The sequence below is a fragment of the Plecotus auritus genome, assembly GCF_963455305.1.
Source record: "Plecotus auritus genome assembly, chromosome: 3".
In the NCBI taxonomy this organism is placed as follows: Eukaryota; Metazoa; Chordata; class Mammalia; order Chiroptera; family Vespertilionidae; genus Plecotus; species Plecotus auritus.
In genome coordinates this window covers 132,263,911-132,288,585 of record NC_137772.1, presented here as the reverse complement: position 1 = coordinate 132,288,585, position 24,675 = coordinate 132,263,911, and the positions used below count along the sequence as shown (strand labels likewise).

Here is a 24,675-nt window from a genome sequence, read left to right as displayed (position 1 = left end):
TTGCATTTCAAAGGACACTATCAAGAATGTGAAAAGACAGCTGACAGAATGGGAGATAATATCTGCAAACCATATATCTGATAAGGGACTTCCATCTATAATACATAGAGAACATATCTAACTATATATATAAAAGCCTAAGTGACCAGTCACTATGATGCGCACTGACCACCAGGGGGCAGTGCTCGATGCAGGAGCTGCCCCCTGGTGGTCAGTGCACTCCCACAGCCAACCTCCCGCAGCCAACCAATCTCCCGCAGTCCCTCCCCCCCGCTGGCCCCGATGGGCCTGATTGGGACTGGATGAGATGGGCCCCCATTGGCCCCGATCATAGGCCAGGCTGAGGGACCCCACCCATGCACAAATTTGTGCACCGAGCTGCTAGTAAGTCAATAAAAAGACAACCCAATTGAAAGATAGGCAAAGGTGTCAAACAGACATTTCTCCAAAGAAGATATCCTGGTATATATGAATGCAATAATCACAGAGAATGTCAAGTGTTGGGGAGGATGGGGACAAACTGGGACCCTTGAATGCTGCTGGTGGGAATGTAAAATGTTGCAGCCACTTTAGAAGAAAGTCTGGCAGTTCTTCAATAAGGTAAGTATAGAGTTACTATGTGACCCAGCAATTCCAGAAGTAAGTATATAACTCAAGAGAAATGAAAACATTATGCTACACGAAAGCTTGTACTGAAATGTTCACAGCAACATCTATATAATAAAGAGCCAGGGTCATAACGACTATTACGACCGAAGGCTCGACCAGACTGGAAGTCAGTGCTGGGTTGCCGTGGTGACCCAGCACTGACTGGGGCTGCTGCCAGTGCCCCGACCCAGCACTGACTGCCTAGGGGGCTGCGGATCAGGCCTGGAGAGAGGCCTGCAGAGAGAGAGGCAGGGTCTGATCGTAGCCTCTGTGGCAGCCATTGATCAGAACTTGCCTCTTTTGCTCTCCCAGCCTGGCCAACAGCCATGCCTCCATTTCTCTCCAGGCCTCCACCAGGGCTGCTGATCAGCCCCGCCTTTCTGATCAGGCCCCATTGATAGGCCCAGACACACTGACTGGCATAGAAACTGACCAATCAGAACCAAATCTGGGTCAACTGTGAGGAGCCAATGGCTGCCTAGGAGGTGGAGCTTTTGACACTGACTGGCATAGAAACTGACCAATCAGAACCAAATTGGCCAGCAGAGGAGGGCAGTTGGGGGCGAGATCAGGTCGGCAGGGGAGGGCAATTAGAGGCAATCAGGCAGGCAGAGGCAGTTAGGGGCGATCAGGCCAGCAGGGGAGAGCAGTTAGGGGCGAGATCAGGTTGGCAGGGGAGGGCAGTTGGGGGAGAGATCAGGTCTGCAAGGGAGGGCAGTTGGGAGTGAGATCAGGTCGGCAGGGGAGGGCAGTTAGGGGCGATCAAGCCGGCAGGGGAGAGCAGTTGGGGGCAAGATCAGGACAGCAGGGGAGGGCAGTTGGGGGCGAGATCAGGCCTGCAAGGGAGGGCAGTTAGGGGTGATCAGGCAGGCAGAGGCAGTTGGGGGCTCAATCAGGCCGGCAGGGGAGGGCAGTTAGGGGCGATCAGGCAGGCAGGCAGAGAGGTTAGGGGTGATCAGGCAGGCAGGCAGAGGGGTTAGGGGCAATCAGGCAGGCAGGCAGGTGAGTGGTTAGGAGCCAGCGGTCCCAGATTGTGAGAGGGTGTCTGACCGCCAGTCAGACATCCCCTGATGGGTCCCCGATTGGAGTGGGTGCAGGCTGGGCTGAGGGAACGCCCCCGTCCGTGCACAAATTTCATGCACTGGGCCTCTAGTCTGTAAAAATAAAAGCGTAACATGCAAATCTACCAAATGGCTGAACAGTGAAACGACCATCCAGACAACCTTCCAGGCGACCTTCTGGACGAAGCCGGGCTGCGAAGGCCTACCCTTGCACAGATTTCATGCATCGGGCCTCTAGTTATTCATAATAACCAAAAGGTGGAAACTACCAAATGGTCATCAACTGATGCACAGATAAACAAAACAAAATGCGATATATTCTTACAATGGAATATTATTCAGCCTTGCAAAAGAATGAAGTACTAATACCTACTACAATATAGCTGAACCTTCGTTTATGCTAAGTGAAAGAAGCCAGATGCAAAACCCCACATATTGTATGATTCCATGTATATGAAATGTCCCAAAAAGGCAAAGATATAGAAAAATAGAAAGTAGATAAGTGGTTGCCTAAGGCAGATGTGAGATGATGGCTCAAGGGTACAGGTTTGCTTCTGGAGTGATGAAAACGTTCTAAAACTAAGTGCTTGCACATCTCTGTAACTATACTAAAACCAATGAATTGAACACTTCAAGTGGGTGAATTGTATGGTAAGTGAATTATATGAAAACTAGAGGCCCGGTGCATGAAATTTGTGCACAGGAGGGGGGGAGAGGTCCCTCAGCCCGGCCTGCACCCTCTCGCAATTTGGGACCCCTTGGGGGATGTCCAACTAAACCTGATCGCTCCTAACTGCTCTCCTGCCTGCCTAATTGCCCCTAACCACTCTGTCTGCCTGCCTGATCACCCCTAATTGCTCACCTGCCTGCCTGATTGCCCCTAACTGCCTCTGCCTTGGCCACCGCCACCACGGCTTCATCCAGAAGGACGTCCAGAATGACGTCTGGAAGGTCATTTGGCTGTCCAGTCTAATTAGCATATTATGCTTTTATTATTATAGATAAAGCTGTTTTAAAAAAATATGGGCCAAAAAATATGGCCAAGGATTATAGATATTTGAGAAAACCCTCCAATTTGAAAGACAGAGACCAAAACAGACAGAAAAAAAGGATTAAAGGGAAACAAAGACAAAAAAGAAAGAAAAAACCCTAAAAAAATTTTTTTTTCACTTCATATTCCCAGAAATATAAGAGATAAACTGTATCCATCAACAAGACCAGGATGTAATCAAAGAACAAAAGAGTTCTTAAAAATTAAAAGGTTTATGGTCAACATTCAACATTGGATAGGTGTGGCAGAGAATGCCACCATATCTTACTCATCTAATTCACCCTGAAGTGTACAACAATTCATCATGACCACTAAGAAAGAGAAATCCATCAATTGAACCCTGATTTTATTTGGCAATTTACTCAACTAAGAGTACATTTCCCGGGCTCCTCGGTAGCTGGGCACAACACACAGCTAATTAAGTGTTGTGTGGACTTCCAAGAAGGCTCCTTGAAGGGAACTAAGTTGGCTTCCTCCTTCCTGAGGCCTAGAATGTGGGTGTGACAGCTGGACTCCAGCAGCCACCACCGTGAGGACAGAGAGAGCGGTCAGCCCCTGGTGATTTAGGGAAGTGCTGGACCTGCCTTGGACAGCCTACCTCCAAACTTACTTTACCTGAAAGAAAAACAAACTACTTATTTATGCCACTGTTACTTTGGGTTTTATGTAATATGCATTCAGATATACTCTTAACTAATTCAGAAGAATTAGAAGAAAGGGTTAAGGAAATCTTTAAGAAAATGAATTTGAAAATAAATAAGTGATAAAAATCATATAGGATAAGTCCAGGAGATCCAACATCAGACTAATAGGAGTTCCTGGAAAAGAACAAAGAAAAAGAGGGAAAGAAATTATCACAGAAATAATACAAGTAAAATTTCCAAAATTAAGAGATGCTAACCTCATGATTAAAAGTGTCTACCAAGTGTCGGGCTCAAAAATAGGAAGCAAAATAACACAAAAGCTCATCAATGTAAAATGTAAGAACATGACGGATATGCCCTGGCCAGTTTAACTAGTTAGTTAGAGCATCAACCCATGCACCAAAAGGTTGCCAGCTGGATTCTGGGTCAGTGCACATCCCCAGGTTGCAGGTTCGATCCCCGGTCAGGGTGCATGTTTCTCTCTTCCCCTCCTCTCTCGCCTTCTCTCTCTCTCTAAAATATCAATAAAAAGACATTAAAAAACATAAACAAAAACATAAGGGATAGAGAAGAAATGCAAAACTTCTAGAGACCAAAAAAAAAATCCAAAAAACCCACAAGTTACACAACGAAGGACAGAGAATTAGAATGCTATCAGACTACACGCTGTTAGAGGACAATGGAACAATGCATTAAAAAATTATTCTTTTTTGTTGTAGTTAATCCTCACCCAAGGATATTTTTTTCCATTGGTTTTTAGAGAGTGGAAGGGAGGGAGGAAGGGATGGAGAGAGAGAGAGAAACATTAATGTGAGAGAGACATCAATTTAGGTTGCCTCTCACATGCTCCCTGACCAGGCCTGGGATCAAATCTGCAACCCAGGTACATGCCCTTGACCAGGAATCACACCCATGACCCTCTGGTGCACAGGTGGATGCTCTAACCACTTAGCAACATCAGCCAGGGCTAAAAAATGATTCTTGAAAATCATTTCTAGTGAAAATGACTTATGATCTAGATTCTATACCCAGTCAATGTATCAATCAAGTACGAAAACAGACATTTTAAACAGACAAAGACTTAGAAAATTTACTTTTCACGCTATCTTTCCTTAGGAAGGTACTAGCAGGGGTCCTCAAACTACGGCCCGCGGGCCACATGTGGCCCACTGAGGACATTTATCCGGCCCGCCAGATGCCGCTGCCTGTCCTGCTTAACAGCCGACTCGTCCCGGGCCCACAGTGCGCATAGGAATTTGTTCATAGTTTTTTTTTAAACTATAGTCCGGCCCTCCAACCGTCTGAGGGACAGTGAACTGGCCCCCTGTTTAAAAAGTTTGAGGACCCCTGTAATGTGTCGCAGTAAATGAGGGAAGACACCTAAACAGAGAGAAATAAGACCTAGGAAACTGCAGCTCTAGGAATACTTCAGTAAAAAAGGTATCAGGCCCAGAGGGCGTGGCTCAGTGGTTGCGCGTCAACCTATGAACTATGAGGTCACAGTTCAATTCCCGATCAGGGCACATACCTCGGTGGCAGGCTTGATCCCCAGTAGGGGGGTACAGGAGGCAGCCGATCAACGATTCTCTCTCATCACTGATGTTTCTATCTCTCTCCCTCTCCCTTCCTCTCTGAAATCAATAAAAATATTTGAAAAAAATTTTATATGGTAGTTATAATGGAACAATATGTAACATTTTAATAATAGGTTCATTTAAAAATATGGAAGTGAGCCCTGACCGGTTTGGCTTAGTGGTTAGAATGTCAGTTCAGAGGGTTGAGGGTTCAATTCCCGGTCAAGGGCATGTACCTAGGTTGCAGGTTCCTCAGCTCCGGTAGGGGCGTGTGCTGGAGGCAAACAATTGATGTGTCTCTCTCATGGTGACACATTTCTCCCTCTCCCTCTCCTCCCTCCCTTCCATTCTCTTTCTAGAAATCAATGAAAAAAATATCCTCGGGTGAGAATTTTAAAAAATTGAAAATATGCAAGTGAGAAAGCCATTCATTTGTAGAAAAAAAACAAAAAGCTGTACTAGAAATAAAACTAATCACAATATATTTCTTGGCTTTGACTAACTTATGTAACTTATTGGATATACTATTGGATGATGACACCCTGGCCCAGTAGTTCAGTAGGTTGGAGCATGGTGATGATAGGCCAAGGTTGTGGGTTTGATCCCGGGTTAGGGCACATAATAATGAATCCTATATAATAAAAGCATAATATGCAAATTGACTGAACGAGGAATGACCAGTCGGTGGGGGGCGGGGCCGGCAAGCAGGCAGCACCAGGCCAGCCAAGGTGCATGCCAGCGGGCAGAGGGAGGGAATGGCGACCAGTGGCAGCGGAGGGGCGACTGGGCGGGCCTCCCATAGAGGGAGGCCAGGCAGCAACGGTGGGGTGATGGGGGCGGCACTGTCCCCTAATCGGCCGGCCCAGTTGCGTCCTGCAGAGGGAGGCCAGACTGCGGCTTAGGCCCGCTCCCCGCAGGACATCCCCTGAGGACTCCCAGACTGAGAGGGCGCAGGCCGGGCTGAGGGATCCCCCTACCCCACCAGTGCATGAATTTTCATGCACAGGGCCTTTAGTGTATAAATAAGTGGAACAGCAAATCAATGTTTCTCTTTCTCTCTCTCCTCTCTCTCTCCCTTCCTCTTTCCCTCCATCCATCCTTCCCTCCCTCTCTACTTCTCTTCCTTCCTCCATTCCCCTCTCTCAGCTAATTTTTTTCGGACATAAGAATAAATATTTTGGTCGTGACATCCAGGTATGTCAGTATAAGCATATTATTTAGAATTAAGGAGATAAAAGCCAGAATAAACAGTGAAAATTTACAGCGACTGTCTCTGGGGATTGGGATTGGGGAGGAGTAGAACAAGAATCTATTGCATTTCATTGGCAGCCTCTTGGTATTAAACAATATAACATGAGCATGCATTGATTTAAAAGTAAGATAAAAGTCAAAGAAATGATTACCTGTTTTTTATCCCAGGATAGATTAAAACCCAAACTTCTGTATGATCAGGGCCTCCCAGGATCTAACACCTTTGCAGTTTTATTTCTGTTATCCCCTCACACACCTGTACCTATGACTTTCCCTCTGGAGCCCACTTCCTTATGCCTTCCCCAGGCTGTAATAGCCTTTCCCATCCTTGCCTAATAGATCTTCCCACCCTAAGGCTCAGGTCCAACTGCCATCCTGCTCACGGAACACGCTGTCTCGCAGAGTGCAATAACTAAGCACCTGGAAGATCAAGGCATGGGTCTCAGTTCCAGCACCTGCCTCTCTGGAGAGAGCCAGCCCCGAGGGTTTGTTGTGAATGAGAGCTAGACTAGGAGTCCAGCCAGGGCCCGGTAAGCCACCTAGAAATGTATACTGTATAAAATTTAGTGTGCATAAGCCTATTTCTGTGAAAAGTAAAGCTTCCAGATAATCAAAGTGGTCTGAGACCTCGCAAAGGATACGAAATCCTGAGCTGTCTGTGGGTGATAACAAGGGTGCTAGGGAGAGGAATGTGGGAGGAGCCGCCCAGGCCTTGTGTCAGTGCCCTGAAACTATTCAAAGGCTCCAATCACAAACCAGAGGATTTCCTGTACTTCCTCACTGCTGACTTAGTTTGCACTTGTCTGACTCCTCCCTGTATCCCTTTTCTTTTTTATTTATTTATTTTTTTAAAATATATTTTATTGATATTTTACAGAGAGGAAGGGAGAGGGATAGAGAGCCAGAAACATCGATGAGAGAGAAACATCAATCAGCTGCCTCCTGCACACCTCCCACTGGGGATGTGCCCGCAACCAAGGTACATGCCCTTGACTGGAATCGAACCCGGGACCCGTTAGTCCGCAGGCCGACGCTCTATCCACTGAGCCAAACCGGTTTCAGCCCCTTTTCTTTAAAAAAAAAAAAATATTTTTTTTTATTGATTTCAGAGATGGAAGGAGAGGAAGAAACATCAACGATGAGAATCATTGATTGGCTGCTTCCTGCACACCCCACACTGGGGACCAAGCCCACAACTAGGGCATGTGCCCTGACCAGGAATCAAACTGTGACCTCCTGGTTCATAGGTCAATGCTCAACCACTGAGCCACGCCAGATGGGCCCTACATCCCTTTTCCGTGTGTACTGGGCCCCTCAAAAGTAAGCTCTAGAGCAGGTATTAATTATGCCTCCTAGTCTTGAAGAAGATATTTTGAAAGGATGGAACTCTACCCACATAACACCCGTCCAGGGACGAGTGGAAGTGAGCAGCAGGGACCAAGTCTACAGGCTGAGCTGTTTGTAAAGTTAGGTGAGTATTTCTTCTGGGATGACCTTTCCTAGACCAAAGTCCTCTTCTCCAAGCCCTGTTCTTGGAGATGAGCCTTTAGGGACCAACTGCCCTGCTCCAGGCCCTACAACCAACTCAAGACGTGCCATTCAAAGACTCAGGTGACTAGGGGGTCCACGCTGGCTCTTCACCTACCCCTCAATATCTCCTGTAAGTCTTCCAGTACTACAGCCTTCTAAAGGCTGTTCTTATGCCGGGCGTGGCTGCCACTGCCACAGCTCAGATAAGGGCCTCGTACTAACCCAGCTCTCCAGCCCCACTGGCCCAACTCCCAGGCTCAGCCTTCGGTGCTCGCTCCTCCCCTTCTCACTGGCCCTGTGCTCCCCAGGTTTCCACCATGGCAAGAACACTGGATGCCACTCTCTCTCTTTTCTCCTCACTTTCATCAACGTGCTGGGGGTAGGGTGGAAGAGCCTATCGAGGGCTTACCCAGAACTTCACGAGAAAAAAGGCATTGGAAGGTCCCCGTTCAAAGAGTTCCTTGAGTCCACCCTTTTTCTCTGGGAACTTGTCATAGATCTGGCGGATGTCCACGGCTTCCAGGTAGGGGTCACTGTAGCTTGGGCTTGACTGGCCAATGTGTACGAACAGGTGCTTGTTGTACTGTGAAAAGAACAGCTGGTCTGAGGGAGAGGCAGGGGTACCAGGGCAGACAAAACGGACCAGACTCAGATCCCAGCCATGCGACCGGGAGTGAGTAACCTCACCTCTCTGGACCTCAGTTTCCCCACTGGTAAAATGGAGACAAAGGACAGACCATAAAGCAAAATTAAAAAGGGATGCAGGGATGGTATATAGCATCTGGTGTGGTGTCTGGCACCCAGTAGGTGCTCAACAAATTGTAGCTATTATTTGTATTATTCGTAGTCCTGCCTCTGCCATGAACTGTTTTTAGGGAAGTCTTTTTCTATCTTTGGGCCGCTGTTATTTCACCTGTGAGGTCAGACCACTGACCTAGAGGTGTTTTCAAACTGTGCTCCACCCGTGGAGACAGGGCTGGGCGCCTCTGTTGCTACAAACAAATGAAATCTATTTTTGTTGCACACAGTGGGCTTCTGAGTAGGAGCTTGTTTGACTAAGGAGTTCCTCAGCTAAAAGACAAGTTGGAAATGTCACAGTGAGACGGCCACAAAGTCCCTGTCGGCCCAGCCTCCTCCACGTGCTACTCTGACCTTTGCAGGTGACACTGATTACCTAGGAACAAGCCGCTGAAGGGGGGTGTGGGTCAGAGCCATAGGGAAAGGATGGGACAGCCTGGGGGTGAGGCTGGGATGAGCAGTTTCACTGGGAGGGAAGAGAACATGGAGGGAAAAATAGAGGTCAGGGAGGGAGCAGGAAAGGGAGAGGACCTGAGAGAATGGAAATGGAGCAAAGAAACCATGGGAGGGCTTTGGGATCGGAGCGATGGCTACACAGGGAGAGAGGGAAGGTGAAGTGAGGAAAGAAGAGGGAGGTAGCTTGAGAAAGGAAAGGAAAAGGGGAGAAAGGTTCAAGGGAAGGAAAGACTGTAAAGAAATGAGGAACCTAAATTCAAGCCCACAGCTGAGTGGGGCAGAAGGGTTGGGCTAGGAAGCCAGAAGCAGGCGGAACAAGAGCTGGAGAAGGTGGGGGAGCTCCACGGTGAAAGAGCAGCCAGACAGGGACCAGGACCTACCGTATCAGGGTCTTGCTGCTGCTCCAGGAAGGCAGAGAACTCCAGCATCCAGAGCTTGGAGCTAGCCACGCTGCGGCCCTGCCATGGGGGTGCTGGGGGTGCTGAGGGCGATGGGGCGGCTCCTGAAGGAGACTCGAACCCTGCAGGCAGTGGGAGAGGCACATGTGAGCCTGTTCGCCCTCCCTGCCGACAGCCTCTGTGAGGACCCCAGGCCCACCGGTGAGACCATGCTAGCAAGGGAATCACCAATCTCCCCTAAATGGGCTCTGACAGGGGTGGTGGAGGGGAGAGCAAAGCACTGGCTGGCAAGTCCAGGAGCAGCCCCGGTGGGGGGAGGGCTTAGCCTGCCTGGTACAACTAAGTCCCCTTGCCCCACACTCCAGAGAGACTGAATGCCTGCTGGGCCGAAAGGGCTTCTAGAGCAGGCTCTGCTGGGTTCTCGCCCTCAAGGAGCTTCTGGTCCAGCGGAGCTACCAGACCATCATTAACCACAATGATGTAGCCCTGTGGGAAGAGAACGTCTCCTGTGGGATTCCCTGCTCTCTCTCCAGCACTAAGCAGTGCCTGGCCCAGGATAGGCACTCTGATACAGGTGTGCAGTAAAGGAAGTCATGAATGGGATTAAAATCGACAGGGTATACACTCAGCACCAAAGAGGAGCTCCTAGTCCAACTCAGGGTGTTCAGGAAAGTTTTTTCTGAAGGTGACGCTTGAAAGAAGTTATGACGCAGAAGGAGACAGCAGCAGGTGAAGCCAGGGAAAGGGCGTTCCGAGCAGAGGACACAGCAGAGGCAAAGGTCTGGGGGCTGTGAGATGCTCCATGAGTTTGGAAACTCCAGTCTGTGGTAGAACTGGAGAGAAGGGCAGGTTTGTACCAGGGGCAGGAACAAGGCTGAAGAGATGGGCTGGGCTAAGAAGTGTGAATTTTAGTCTAAGGGTTTGGGAGAGGGACAGGATTTTAGGCAGGGCAGGGAAATGCTCAGCTCTGCATTTCTGAAAGACCCTATTCCTCTTTGGAGGACTGGCAGGGTGGGCAAGGCAGGTCAGAAGCACAGTCCTACGGGATATGAACTAAATGCAGTGGAGTGAAGAGGAGGGCACAGAGGGACATGAAGCAAGGACAAGCCCAGGCCTTGGAGACTGATGGACGAGAGAGCAACGAGGCCGCGCGGACGGCACTAGTGTTCCTTCCAGGCTGGGTGTCTGATGAATGGAGGCCCCATGTGCTGAGGTCCAAGAAGGGAGGTGGAGAAGAAATGGTAGCCAGAGGGGTGGCGGAGGGCCGAGCTGGACAGACACATTAGCCTGTGCTTAAAGCATCAGCTGAGTCATTCATTCATTTGTTCAAGCATGCTTCCCGAGGATCTGCTGAGTGCCGGCAGGACAGGATACTGGAAAGGTGGACAAATCAGCCACACAGATGACCACAGTCAGATGCTGGGCGGGGGTGCAGAGTGCTCAGGCGCCAACAGCAGGGCGCCTAATCTCGGGGGACGTGGGCCTGAGCCACAGCGCTGAGGCAGGGAGGGCGGTGGTGGGGGAGGGAAGGAGAGGGGAGAAAGGTGAGGTTTAACAGGGGAGCCCTGCAAGTCCTACCAGCTCACATTGTATCCTGAAGGCACCAGAGCCATTATAGGGTTCCACGCGTAGAAGCAACATGTTGAATTGGGTGCTTTAAAAAGATGACTAGGGGGATTACAGGGTGAAGGGAAGAGACTGGAGACCTGGAGCCGGTAAGAGGCTGCCGCCGTAATCCAGGGGCAAGATCTAGGAAGGCCTGAGCAAGGACAGTGAGGCAAGGACAGGAGAAGGTAGACTGCACAGGGCTGGGAGGAACCCAGGCGGCAGCCCTTAGAGCAGGAAAGGCCAGGCAGAATGTGGGCAGCAGCTACTCCCCAAGCCAGAAAAGGTACTGAAGGGTGAGGATCCTTCTTGCCCTGCAGAGTGGAACATGTGAGGGACCCTCATGAGAAAGAGGCAAGGACAGAGCTGGTCACCTGAGCAGTGCAAGGGGGTGAGCTCCTGTGCTGGCCCAGCTGCTGGACCTGCGCGTGCTCCGGGCCTCTTCCCAGGAAGGGTTCCCTCTGCTATTAAGGGTTCCCTTTCCAGCTGCCAGGCACCTGGGACCTGGAGGCGGGAGCTGCAGGGGTGCGACGGGCAGGGAGCTGTTCACTGCAGACCCACCTGGCAGAGGCAGCGAAGGCTGGACAGTGTAGGTTTGTTGAGAGAAAGGTTTCACACTGCGGGAGGGGAGAGAGGAGGTGTAAGCCCTGGGCAGGATGCAGCCCCAGAGCCTCCAGCAGCATCCATCGCTCTGTGTGTGGCAGGCCGGTGGTCTGGTCATCAGTGGCCTTGGTAGCTTTGGCCTCCCACTTCCTCTCCTGCCAACTCCCTCGTGTTTCAGGGTTGATCCACAGAAGCAGCATGTCTACTGAAAAACCCACCCCTCTCTTGTCCCTCCCTTCCAAACCAGCCAGAGCCCTGGTTCCTAGCCTAGTTCCCTTGGGGTCCCAACCCCTGGCCCTGCTACCCCTTGGACAGACTGGTGTTTTGGCAAATGCCACCGGAGGGTGTCCACAGGGTAGACTGAGCTGCTGTCTGAGAGCAGGAAAGCCGGATCCCCAAGCTCAAGGCCGTAATAAAAGGTAGACCCCAAACTGCAGCCTTGTCCCACTCTGCGGCCCAGGCTCAACCTCTTGAGTTTATGCACTCCAGGTCAGTTCAGGGAGCAGCTGGTAGCAGACCATACTCACTCGTGGGATGTTCCGGCTTGGCCCGGCAAAGCTCCTTGCCAAAACTGAGGAGGCAAAAAGCGTAGAGTCAGCATAGCCCACGTGCACAAGGGCCCTGGTGTGGGGAGACGGTGCTGTGGCCTCAGCTGGAAGGTGAGCTGGAGTCTGGGCCAGTGGGTACAGGGAGAGAGTTACTGCTACTGTCTAGACCTTGGCTATAGCAGCGTCCCAGTGTGTCTCAAGGCACTCCAGTCTCTGGACACGCTCTGCTGACACGGTACTCCCTGGGAGAAGCACCCCGCTTGGTAAACAGCATCTCGTATTCCGCCACGAGAGAGAGATCCACAGTGCACAGCAGCACGTAAGGCTCTGAACAGCCCTACAGTCAGGAAACCAAGTCAGTTCTAAGTGCCCCAAACTTAAGCATAGAATCACTTTGTGTCATATCTATCTAAACATTCTGTGGACTAATGCTCTCTGGAACACCCTTTGAGAAAATGCTAGACATGAGCTTCACCGAGCCCAGGACAGGGCCTGTCACTGCCTCTAGGGCAGCTCTTGAAGACCCGTTTAGTCCCTACAGCCAAGAAAACCCTGTGAGGACACAGCCCTGGAAAGAAGGAGCCTTTCGGGACCTTTCTGAAAGTGTGAGCCCCCTGGCCATGGCTGAGAGGCCAGTTCTTAGGCCGAAACATTTAAAATTCGAACAAGAGTTTGTTGATGGACATCAGCCCTGCAGCTGGAAGGAGTGGGGACCCGAGGGAGGAGTGGGGACCAGGCCAAGTGGCAGGGCCACTCAGAGTCACGCTGGTGCTGCACCAGAGCCCCGGCTTCAGCCCCCGTCCCCACGACTTCAGCTTCCCCTTTTGTCCATTAGGCCAACTCTGTAGAGCTTCTTGGGTGGTCAGCTAATTGGGGCGACTCTGTCCCTTGTGAAAGGTCTCCAATACCCCCAGGAAGGTAGTTCCAATACCAGCTGAGCTGCCACCCAGCATGGCCCTTCGGTCCTTGGTCCCTCCTTCCCCCTGGCTCGCCTGGCCTGAGAGGTCTCAAGCAAGAGAAATTTGGTCTGGCCAGTGCTCTGGCTCTGCAGAAGGGGGAGGAGCGAGAAGGAGAGGCTGGTTTGGCCTCTGGCTCCAGGCAGCCCCACTTACCCCTGAGACTGCTGGGCAGCCAGGGCCCCGGGCGAGGGCCATTTTACTGTGGAAGGCTGTGGCGGAGATGATCTGGGCGGACGACATAGCAGCCATGCTCTGCAGGGCCTTGTCCTTAGCTGCCTGATCCTGGGGGAAGACAGTGGAGGGGAGGGCCTCAGCAGCGGTGAGGCGAGGCAGGGAGGGCTTGTGGTCAGGGAAGCTGTCCCATTATCCATGGCCAGAGCCCTGGACTAGGCAGGCCCCCAGGGAACAGGCTTATGTTCTTGCAAAGCTATTACTTTGCTTTGTGACTCTGAGCAAGTCACGTGGTTTCTCAGATCAGTTTCTTCATCTGTCAAAGAGGCACATTACTTGCCCTGCCTATTTGACTAGCACTTAAAGAGACTCTGAAGACCATTTGCTAGACCATATATTTCCATTTATGTACTTATTTTTCAGATTAAGAAACAATTTTTTATTGAAGTACAGGTGGCATACAATAGTATATTAATTTCAGATGTACAAAACAGTGACTTGACACATACCTTACAATATGATCTCCACACTTAGTCTAGTAACCATCTGTCATGATGCAAAGTTATCACAGTATTACTGTATTCCTGTGCTGTACATTACATCCCTGTGGTTTATCTATTTTATCACTGGAAGTTTGTACTACTTATTCCCCTTCACCTTTTCCACCCTCTCCCCTCCCCTCTGGCGACCACAAGTTGAGAACAGGAACCTTTCAGTTCTTGCTCATCCCCACACCACTGGTGGCTGGGGCAGCCTGGCTCACGGCAGATAATACATAATTCTGTCGGATCCCCCTTGAATGAGCAGGGGGTCGTCCTTGGTCACATGGGCTGTTTGGAGGCACGGACAATCTCCTGTGACCCCACTGTCTCAATCCTGCCCTGTGGGGGCCCCCAGCACTCCCTGCCCTTTATAGGTCAGGATGTACCATAACCACTGGCTGTCTGCCCTCCGTGGGTCCAACCTGAAGAATGGATTCACCTGCACAGGCTTGCTCACCCCCACACCACTTATGACAGCACTTAGATAAGCACTTATGACATTGCTAATAATACTAACAGTACTAATAATGCTTTTTACCCTCACCTGAGGGTATGCTTATTGGATACTACTTTGCCTACCCTGTCATTTACAGATGGGAAGACTGGATGGGGCTCAGGAAGGGGCAGTGATTCATCTAAGCTCATGCAGCACAAGGCAGAGTCAGGCCAGATCAAGCCTGAAACCCGGAGGATTTCTACCTGACTTTGCTCTGAAACCCTTTTGAGAATATGATGAAATCCTCAGGCCACTCTCCACATAAGTATGAAAATCTGCATATTATTTAAGGGGCTCGTGGCTCCCTGATGTCTGCCCAGTGGTTGTCTCTAGGCTCCAAGTTAGAGTCTATGGACAAGGAGAAGTGCAATTCCTCTAAGCAAATGTGAGCCGCACAGCCAGGCCCCAATGGAACTAAAAGTTCCCCTCAATGACTCTAAACAGAACACTGGAAAGTCTGTTCCCAACTCTGGTCCCTGCCCAGGGTCCCAGTGAGTCAGAGGCAGACCAGAGGGGGAAACAAGGGGCAAGATGGGCTCCAGGACCCTCAGGGTGGCCTGGAGGAGCATGTGCCAGCCTGAGAGGGAGGCATGAACAGCTGAGGCCCAGCCAGCTGTCCAGGGACAGAGGGGGTGGGGGACAGCTGGGCTGATGGCAGGAGGAAAAAGCTTAAAAGCGGGAGGGTGTGGCTTCCTAGGCATCCCCACCCACTCATTCAGAACCTCTAGAGTCGGGTCGTGAACTACTGGGCCACACAGGACCTTCAAGGTCATCTAGTCCAGGGCTTTTAAACTGGGTTCTGAGGTACTTTGGGATTCAAGAGCCATGGGCATGAGAGGTGAATAGAAGGAGGGAGTTTCTGGCCTCTGGTCTGTTCCTCACCAACCTAGTGTTGACCCGAGTAGTTCCTTTAATAACAAATTGGGGTAATATTTGTTTGGGGGAAACAAAACTAAAGGGACTTATACTGCTTTACAAAAATTGTTTGTAAACTGCTGGTCTTAGTCTAATGCCCCCAAATGTTATTAGCTCTTCTTACCAAGTGGCTGGAGAGACTTAACACCTCCATGCAATGCTTCCTCCAAAAGGGCCCCCTGGCCAGGGTCCGAGAGGCCTGAGTCCTGTGGGGAGCAGGGCCGCCCCGAGGGGAATGCTGCCAGCAGCTGGCCCTCCACAGAACAGTCACCTGTCACTCAAGGAGGGGCTGATCCAGGGAGGGGAAGGAACTACCAGTCCCAGAGAGCAGGGCGTGGGAAGGAATTCCACCTGCTCCCACAGCAGCATCCAAACCACCCACAGCAATGCTTCCCATGCCTGACCACCCTGGAGGCGCCAGCTGATGGCACTAGCCAGGGGGCTCTAGGAGGCTTCAAGGAGTGGGGTCTGGAAGGTGTTCTGCTGTGATCTGGTGAGGGCACTGCCCCTGGGGATAGGGGGCACAGCAGGAGACTGACCTGAGGCCCCAGGATGCTGTGGAGCCTGGTAGTCACACACATGGCTCTAAGGTCAAGTGTCCCTCCTTGTGTGGATAGGAGAGGTTATAGGCTGAATCCCACTCTCACCAATACCAAGAAGCATGCTGGCTCCACACACAAGCAGCCAGCCCCTAAACACAAAGGGAAGCCTTTTCCTGCTGGAAAAAGAGCCCCAACTTCCCAAAACGGCCCCATCTGTGCCCTAGGTCCTTCCTCCCACAACTGCCATGGTCCTTACCTTTAGCTTGGCCTGGATCTCACGGGCTTTGCGACGAGCCAGCACCTGGATGTGGCTAGAGACCTATGGCAAGAAGAGAAGGTTCCTGACCATACTTCCCAGACAGCCTAGCTCCCCATCCTGGGTCCCTGACCCTCAGCTCTCCATGGGCCTCAATCTACTTCTGTGGACTAAATGAGTAAATGGATGCATGCATGAATGAAAGAAAGGGTCAGTCAATGAGGGGCCCTCAGTCCTCTAATCCACAGTTGGGCAATAAATAAAAGTGCAGTTCCAGTGCTTTGCTTTCTATTCTCTGCTGTCTTGGAGAAGAATGGGGAGGGGGCTGCTGACTCCCCAGGAAAACCAGGGACAGCAGGGAAAATGAACTGTCCGTGGCACACCAGAAAGAGACAACCCATCCAAGCTGGTCCCACTGAGAGCCTACACTTAGTCCTGAGGAGGACCTGGCCCACCTTGGGAGCAGGCTGGTGCTGGGGTGCCTGCCCAGGGACCCATACCCGTCTCCCAGGGCCCACCTGCTTCCTGGTGCGGGTCTTCCCGGTCCGGAGCTTGATGTAACGAGCAATCAGCTCATTCCGACCTGTGGAGAAACAAAGAGCCATCAGTGGGAGGAGAAGGATAAAAGGCAGGCAAATGAGAGGATCTGAAAGGTCCCTTCCGGCACCCTCTGCCCACCTTGAGTGGGTACCTGGGGTGAGGACTATGCAAATTCCCTCTTGCCATCCTTGGATCCCAGGGATATCCCAGCAGCAAGAGGAAGCTGAGGCCTTGCTGGTGGGCTGGTCACCTGAGAACAAGTAGGTTCCAGGGCCATGGCCTCCTGCTGGATGCACAGCTTGAGGCGCCCTCTCAGAGCTTCCTCCTTATCATGTGGTCACCTCCTCCCCTCTGCCCATGACAGCCTGACAGCTGCCTCTCTGCTCCCACTTCTCCTGGGCCTTCTGCACATTTGAGAGGCTGCAAGGAAGTGCCTGGGCCTTGGCCTTTTCCCTGTGCAACTCCCACAGTTCCTACCACCTCCACAAATGCACAGGCCCTTACAAGATGTCCTGTCTGTGTGAAGAAGGGAGCATGGGAACATAAATGCTGACACACTGACTATCCCCAGAGGAGGTCTGAGGCCCTTAACTCAGATAAACAAACCCAGGCCAACCACACTTCCACTCTATGGCTCTGAGGAGACCAGTCAAAACAGGTCTACATCCTAGAGGCTAATGCTAGAGAGACCCAGGAAAAGTGCCCTGTTATCATAAATGAGATTATGAAAAGGGGTCCCTGGGTCAAAGAGCTCACCACCTAGCTGGGGAGAGACATGTGTCCACACAATAGCTCCAGCTCGTGCTACAGACAGGCAACAGGCAGTGTGCTCTGAGAACGAGTGGTCAGTTCAGGCTGGGTGGTCAGGTGAGCGTCCAGCTGGACCTTGACTACTGGGAGGATTTGACCATAAAGAAGGGCATTAGGTTGGGGAGAGGGAGGGAGAAAGGGTTTGAGCGGCAGCTATCACTTCCTTATTTCAACTCTGGGGCCAGAAGGCCCAGCCGCCAGCCTGCTCTGACCTGCTAGGCTCGCTGAGCCTGGAGGGCTGTGGCTATGAGTAAGGAAGCTGCTGGTGCAGGGAGAGGCAGGACGAGTGGGTTATCCACCACCTGGGTTGTAAAAAGAGAGCACAGCCAAGGCCACGCTGGCCCCCCCGAGCTGACCTTTCCCCACTGCCAAGGCTGAATTAAGAGGCCACCCTCAGGAGGTCTCATCTGCCAGAAGAACTTGCTGGCCTGGAAGCACTGGTCTGTCTGTGTCAGGGGAAGGGGGAAGGGAAGGACCAGACCCTGGGGACACCACCCTGTGGGCTGGTCTGTACCTAAAACCAAGATCCAGCAAGATGTCTCTTCTCAAAGCTTTCCAGGGCAAGGTATTCCACAGGCTCCTTGGGCAGTCCAGTGAGCGTCCCGCCCCATGTCTCACTAGAGGCACTCCTGCTGCAGTTAGAAATGCTTTTTTTCATTGGCAAGAGAGCTAAGTCATCACACGAGGGACTGAAAACGGGTCACAGAACTGGGAGCTGGGAGCCAGGCTCTAGCCTAGCAGCTCCACACATGAGCTATGGGACCTCCACATGTCGGTTCCTCTATGGACCTTCAACTGCCTTCTCTCTTTAAATCCAGGCCCTTTAAAGGATTTGCCACCAGATTTTCCAACCAAATTTTAATAGACTTAGGAAAATGACGTTAACATTGGCTTAATAGAGCTCTCTATAGCTCAGTTTCCTTTTCTGTAAAATGAAGGTAAAATGTTCCAGGTCCCTGTAAGCAGTCTAGTTCAGAGACCAGTCCAGGGGTAAAGAAAAGAGTGAGGCAGAGAGAAGGTTCCTGAGAGTCCAGAGGTTAGTTGCAGTGCTGAAGGGTGTGGTGTTGAGAAGAACAAGCTGGAGTCTTGGGGTTGGTGGGAAGCTGGAGGGATGGGGAAGGCAGGGATAGATACTAGCTTGGAAGGGCTTGGGGACCATCTGGGGTATAATTCTAGTTCTGCTTCTCTAGCCCACACCTTGTACACAGGGAGCAGCTTATCAATTCTCCATCTATCTTTTCCTGTTAAATTCCCAACACCTCAAAGGAAGGGGCCACATCTCCATTCAAGTCTACATCTCCAATACCTGGCACGTATTTGTCAAATGAATGAATGAAGAGATGAGTCCACTAGTGCACTAGTGAATGCGGACGGCTCTATCTGAAGATAACTGTATCTAGAATCCAGCCACTTCTCATACCTCACCCTGCATGGTCCAGCGCCTGCCTCCCTCCTGCCCACTTTCTGGGATGGACTGTGATGAAAGCCTTCTACCTGAATTCCCTGATCCCAGTCTATTCTCAACACAGTGGCCAGGGATCCTGAGGCTCAAACACCCTCCAATGGCCTCCCATCTCCCTCAGATTAAAAGTGGCTAAGCCCCTACAATGTCCTGGAAGTCCCCACAGGATATGTCCACCTGGTCCCCAGCTCAGCCCCTCTCTGATCTCATGCCACCCACCATCGGGTCTCCTCGCTGTTCCTGGAACATGCCAGGCCCACTCCCACCTCAGGGCCTTTGTGCATCCTGTGCTCTGTCCCAGAGACCCACATATCCTTGATGGCTTCTTTGCTCAGATGCCACTGTCTTGGGGACATCTTCCCTGAACACCCCACTGAAAGCTGAGATCACCTCCTGCCCACCCTTTATGCTCCAGGTTTCACTAATCTCCATAGCACCTTCTAACATACCATGGGATCGATATACTAATGTAGGGCACTGTCCATCCCCACTCCCATGGGAGGAAAGCTTCTAGTGTGGAGAGAAGCCACAGTGTTTGGACAGGTTCAAGCCTGGGACTAATGAGAGGGTACAATCCTCTCAAGGCAAAGCCACATGCAAGTCCCAGCAATAGCCAAAGGCTATAGTTGTAAGCTTGACCTTATGGTAGGAACCTGTGGTCCCACGTGGCTAAGTGATATAGGCTGCAGGAGGTGCAGCAAGCAAACAAAGCTTGATCAGGTGCATGCAATTGAGTAGATTCGAAACCTGAAACCCGTGAGAACGTTGTAAACATCTTGACCACTCCTCTTGGAATCCGGCTATAAAATAAAGACTAGACTTGCAGTCTGTGGCGCTGTCTCTCCATCAGAGAGGGCAGCATCCCACCTAGTCCCAGCTTTCTTCTCTCATTTGTCTTTTCTAATCCTTCACCGCCCGCCCCCCTCCCAGAACAGGGATTTTTGTCTGTTTATTTACTTATTTATACTTTACACCAGTGGTCGGCAAACTGCGGCTCGCGAGCCACATGCGGCTCTTTGGCCCCTTGAGTGTGGCTCTCCCACAAAATACCATGGCCTGGGCGAGTCTATTTTGAAGAAGTGAAGTTAGAAGAAGTTTAAGTTTAAAAAATTTGGCTCTCAAAAGAAATTTCAATCATTGTACTGTTGATATTTGGCTCTGTTGACTAATGAGTTTGCCGACCACTGCTTTACACCAACCATGTCAAACTCGTGGCCCACAACGAATATTTTTGCGGCCCAGCCAATATAATGTAAGAAACATTTTAATAAAAATTTCGTAACTTAATTTTTACAATATCCTGTTATACATAATTATTGATAACGAACTACAACGTTTGCTCATGACTGATTACTATAATCGTGTTGCATTCATTTCCCTTACGCGCAGGCGCACAATTTCTCTCCTCTAATGCTAGCAGCAAATATCTTAGCAGCCAATTGCCATGTCATTAGTCTTGTACTGACTTGTTTGGTGTGCACAATAGGAAATATTTCACTTTCGGAGAACAAGAAAAATAAGTTTATTTGCATTATCCTTATTAATCTGTGCAGTTATTCAGTGTCTAGTAAGTTAATGTTAAAGAAAAAGTATTAATTTTTATTAAAATGTTCTATTATTTTATGTTAACGATTACTCATGTTTCTATGAAAATTGAAGCTTTTTTTTTTTGTGGCCCACCTAAACTTAAACCTTGTTTATTTGGCCCATGTTAGCCTTTGAGTTTGACATGCTTGCTCTACACCTAGAAACTGCCTGCACATAGTAGGCTCCCAATAAATATTTGTTAAATGAATGACAAGAGAAGAAGGATGAGATGTTGGTTAGATGTCCCATAAAGTGCTTTAGCTTCTAAGGGAAAGGTGTGAGTTAAATAAACGAAATAACCCTTTATAGTCAAACCTCATTTCTCTAATGTCTATATGACAAAAAGCATCTCTCAGGCAACAAACAAAGGAGAAAATGCTTTAGTTGCTGGGGAAATCAACTATTAGCACAATTTTAAAGGCCATCAAGAGTGCTAATGTTGGTAAGTGTGTGAAAGAAATAATGATCACAGGCAATTAAAGAGGTAGAAAAACTGTTGTTGATTTGGATAAAGGGGAAGCAGTTAGCCAGTGACAGCATTGCAGAGACAGTGATATATGAAGCAAGCAAAGATGCTGCATGCTGACACCCCTGGATGAGTGCTGAACGTGATTCCTTTAAGGCTAATAGGGGGTGATTCAATAATTTAAGAAAAGAAGTGTTTATTTACAGATTAAACAGTACATTACACTTATACTGTATATATGAAAGGTTAAAACGGAATCATTTGGGGGTCTGGAACGGAACAATTTACATTATTTCTAACTAGTAGCCCTGCGCACGAATCCGTGCGCCAGCAGCTCTCCAGCAGCTCACTGCCACCCTCCAGTAGCTCACCCCACCCCCCTCATAGCTTGCTGCCCTGCCCCTCCTGTAGCTCTCCACTGCCCACTTGTAGCCAGTAGCTCGCTGCCGCCCTCCTGTAGCTCCCTCCACCCCCTGCACCCTCCTCATAGCTTGCTGCCCTGCCCCCTCCTGTAGCTCTCCACTGTCTTCTTGTAGCTCGCTGGCCCACCCTCCTGCTGGTCCGTGATCCGGTTGTTATGCAAATATAACCATTTACATATTACATCTTTATTATATAGGATGGGAAAAAATGATTTGGTTTTCAAACAAATCACTTCTCGAACAGCCTTCTGGAATGAATTAAGTTTGAGAGCTGAGGTTCCACGGTACTTCTGATTAGCCAGAAAGAACTTTCAAAGTGCTTTCTTATCCTGGTCTCAGTTGATTCTCTCTATACAGGAGCAAATCCAGATTTTGGTGGGGCCTAAAGCATCTAAAAATTGGTAGGCTCTCTTTTGAGAAAAAGAACTTAAAATACAAATACAAAATTAAGTTAAGATCATTTTAGGTTAAGATGGAGATGTTCACTCTCTCTCTCTTTTTTTTTTTTTTCTTAATAAATCTTTATTCAGATTATTACAATTGTTTCTCCTTTTTCCCCCCATAGCTCCCCTCCACCCGGTTCCCACCCCACCTTCTGCCCTTACCTCCCCCGCACTGTCCTCATCCATAGGTGTATGATTTTTGTCCAGTCTCTTCATGAACCCCCCATTCCCCTTTCCCCCTGAGAATTATCAGTCCACTCCCTTTCTATGCCCCTGATTCTATTATATTCACCAGATTATTCTGTTCCTCAGGTTTTTAATTCACTTGATTTTTAGGTTCACTTGTTGATAGATATGTATTTGTTGTTCATGATTTTTCTCTTTACTTTTTTCTTCTTCCTCTTCTTTAAGAATACCTTTCAGCATTTCATATAATACTGGTTTGGTGGTGATGAACTCCTTCAGCTTTTTCTTATCTGTGAAGCTCTTTATCTGCCCTTCAATTCTGAATGATAGCTTTGCTGGGTAGAGTAATCTTGGTTGTAGGTTCTTGCTATTCATCACATTGAAAATTTCTTGCCACTCCCGTCTGGCCTGCATAGTTTCTGTTGAGAAGTCAGCTGACAGTCGTATGGGTGCTCCCTTGTAGGTAATTAACTGTTTTTCTCTTGCTGCTTTTAATATTCTCTCTTTGTCTTTTGCTCTTGGCATTTTAATTATGATGTGTCTTGGTGTGGTCCTCTTTGGATTCCTTTTGTTTGGGGTTCTGTGGGCTTCCTGGACTTGTAAGTCTATTTCTTTCAGCAGGTGGGGGAAGTTTTCAGTCATTATTTCTTCAAATAGGTTTTCAGTATCTTGCTCTCTCTCTTCTTCTGGCACCCCCATAATTCTGATGTTGGTACGCTTGAAGTTGTCCGAGAGTCTTCTTACACTCTCTTAAACTTTTTGGATTTTTTTTTTTTGCTTTTTGCTTTTTCGGTTGTTTTTTGCCTCTTTGTATTTCAATTCTTTGACTTGATTCTTGTGTTCCTCTAGTCTGTTTTTGGGTCTCTGTATAATATTTTTTATTTCAGTCAGTGTATGTTTAATTTCTAGTTGGTCCTTTTTCATATCCTCGAGGGTCTCGTTATATTTTTCGGCCTTTTTTAGGATATTCTTGAAAAGCCTTATAACCGTGGTTTTGAATTCTATATCCAGTCGTTTGTTTTCCTCCATTTCTTTCGTTTGTGATCTGTTTCTTTGACGCCGCATTTTCACTGCTTCCCTGAGTTGGTAGGGTAGATTTGTGTGCTAGGTTTCCTATATGGCCCAGTGGGTCGGCCCCCCCAGTTAACCTGAGGTGGACACTCTTGGTGCACCCCTTTGTGGACTGTGTGTACAGCCTTGTTGTAATTAAGTCTTTATTGTTGTTGGTATCACTGGGAGGAATTGACCTCCAGGCCAGTTGGCTGTAAGGATCAGCTGTGTCTATGTTGGAAGAAGTTCGGTGCTGGAGACAGCCTTATAGGATTAGACTTGCCAAATTGCAATAGCCTCTGTGCTCAGCTTGGATGGGGTGGAGTCTCGGGGCGGAGCAGACAGTCTTGGCTTCCCGTCATCCTTGCCCTTGCGCGCACACGCGCACCTGCAGACCTCTGCCTTCTCCAGCTCCCAAGTCTCCGCCCGAGAGTCCAGACTCCCCCCACAAGAGCGTGGGTCCCCAGGGGCTCGCCTGGAACTAGGGTTCAGTGCAGTCAGAACTGGGGCTCAGTGCAGTCAGGAGCCTCTGACTCCCTTATGCTAGGGAAAGCCTGTGGCAACCTCCACAGCCTTTGTGTGCACTGGCACGTGCGCGCCTTCAGACCTCTGCCTTCCCCGGCTCCCAAGTCTCCGCCTGAGAGTCCAGACTCCCCCCATAAGAGCGTGGGTCCCCAGGGGCTCACCTGGAACCGGGGTTCAGTGCAGTCAGAACTGGGGCCCAGTGCAGTCAGGAGCCTCCAACTCCCTTCCACTAGGAAAAGCCTGTGGCAACCTCTGCAGCCTTTGTGCGCACTGGCACGCGCGCGCCTTCAGACCTCTGCCTTCCCCGGCTCCCGAGTCTCTGCCCGAGAGTCCAGACTCTCCCCGTAAGAGCGTGGGTCCCAAGGGGCTCGCCCGGAACTGGGGTTCAGTGCGGTCGGGGGCTTCCTTCCCCCTCCCGCCAGAGAAAGTCAGCCAGGCTCTCAGCCACCCTTCCCTCTGCGCGCACAAAGACCCTTTGCTGTACCTCCAATTCTCTGTGAGCTTTTCTCTTTCCTTCTAGTTGTAGAATTTTCACTCAGCCAGCTTTCCTGTGATTCTGGATGGTGTCCGTTCTGTCTTTTAGTTGTAGTTTTGAAATTGTTGTGCGAGGCAGCAGTTTAGGTGCTTACCTATGCCGCCATCTTGGTTTCCGATGTTCACTCTCTTGATGGTGCTGATGGCTTCACAGGTGTATTCATCCATCAAAACTTATCAAACTGTCCACTTCAAATATATATAGTTTAGTGTACAGCGACTATATGTCAATAAAACTACTTTATAAATTAAAAATAGTTTAGGGATTTAGAAGGGGCCCATGCAAGCATGAGCCTCATTTAACTTCATAGAAAACCCACCTCCCTCCCTACAAAAAGACAGGCAATTATACCTGTTTGCCAGAAGAGGAAACAGGTAAAAAAATCTCACCCAGACCATCCATCAGCAGCTCTAGGACTGCCTGCCTGGGTGTGAGTCCTGGCTCAGCCACTGCAAGTGGCACAGAGAAGATGCTCAGTGAATGGGAACTCCTGGCCCCCCAGAGTGTCTCCTCTGCAGCAGCCCATGCGCATGCCCATGCCCTTCACAGAGGCTGAGACCCTTCCTCCAGGCATTCCAGATGACCCACCTCCTGTACAAGG

The 24,675-nt window shown here is 49.8% G+C and overlaps 1 protein-coding gene across 4 annotated transcripts in view; it reads right to left on the bottom strand.

The window, feature by feature from the left end:
* Window positions 1-24,675, bottom strand: part of TEAD4 (TEA domain transcription factor 4) — a 73,524-nt gene that overhangs the window by 8,487 nt on the left and 40,362 nt on the right. For 3 of the 4 annotated variants that reach the window (XM_080662713.1, XM_080662712.1, XM_080662715.1), the window contains 7 exons: window positions 16,567-16,631; window positions 16,049-16,111; window positions 13,280-13,408; window positions 12,147-12,190; window positions 11,578-11,633; window positions 9,394-9,533; window positions 8,169-8,342 (listed from right to left, as the gene is read on the bottom strand). In XM_080662713.1, the coding sequence (XP_080518839.1) occupies window positions 8,169-8,342; window positions 9,394-9,533; window positions 11,578-11,633; window positions 12,147-12,190; window positions 13,280-13,408; window positions 16,049-16,111; window positions 16,567-16,631 (671 nt within the window). The remainder of the gene's footprint in view (window positions 1-8,168; window positions 8,343-9,393; window positions 9,534-11,577; window positions 11,634-12,146; window positions 12,191-13,279; window positions 13,409-16,048; window positions 16,112-16,566; window positions 16,632-24,675) is intronic. The other variant, XM_080662714.1, reaches the window with a different exon arrangement.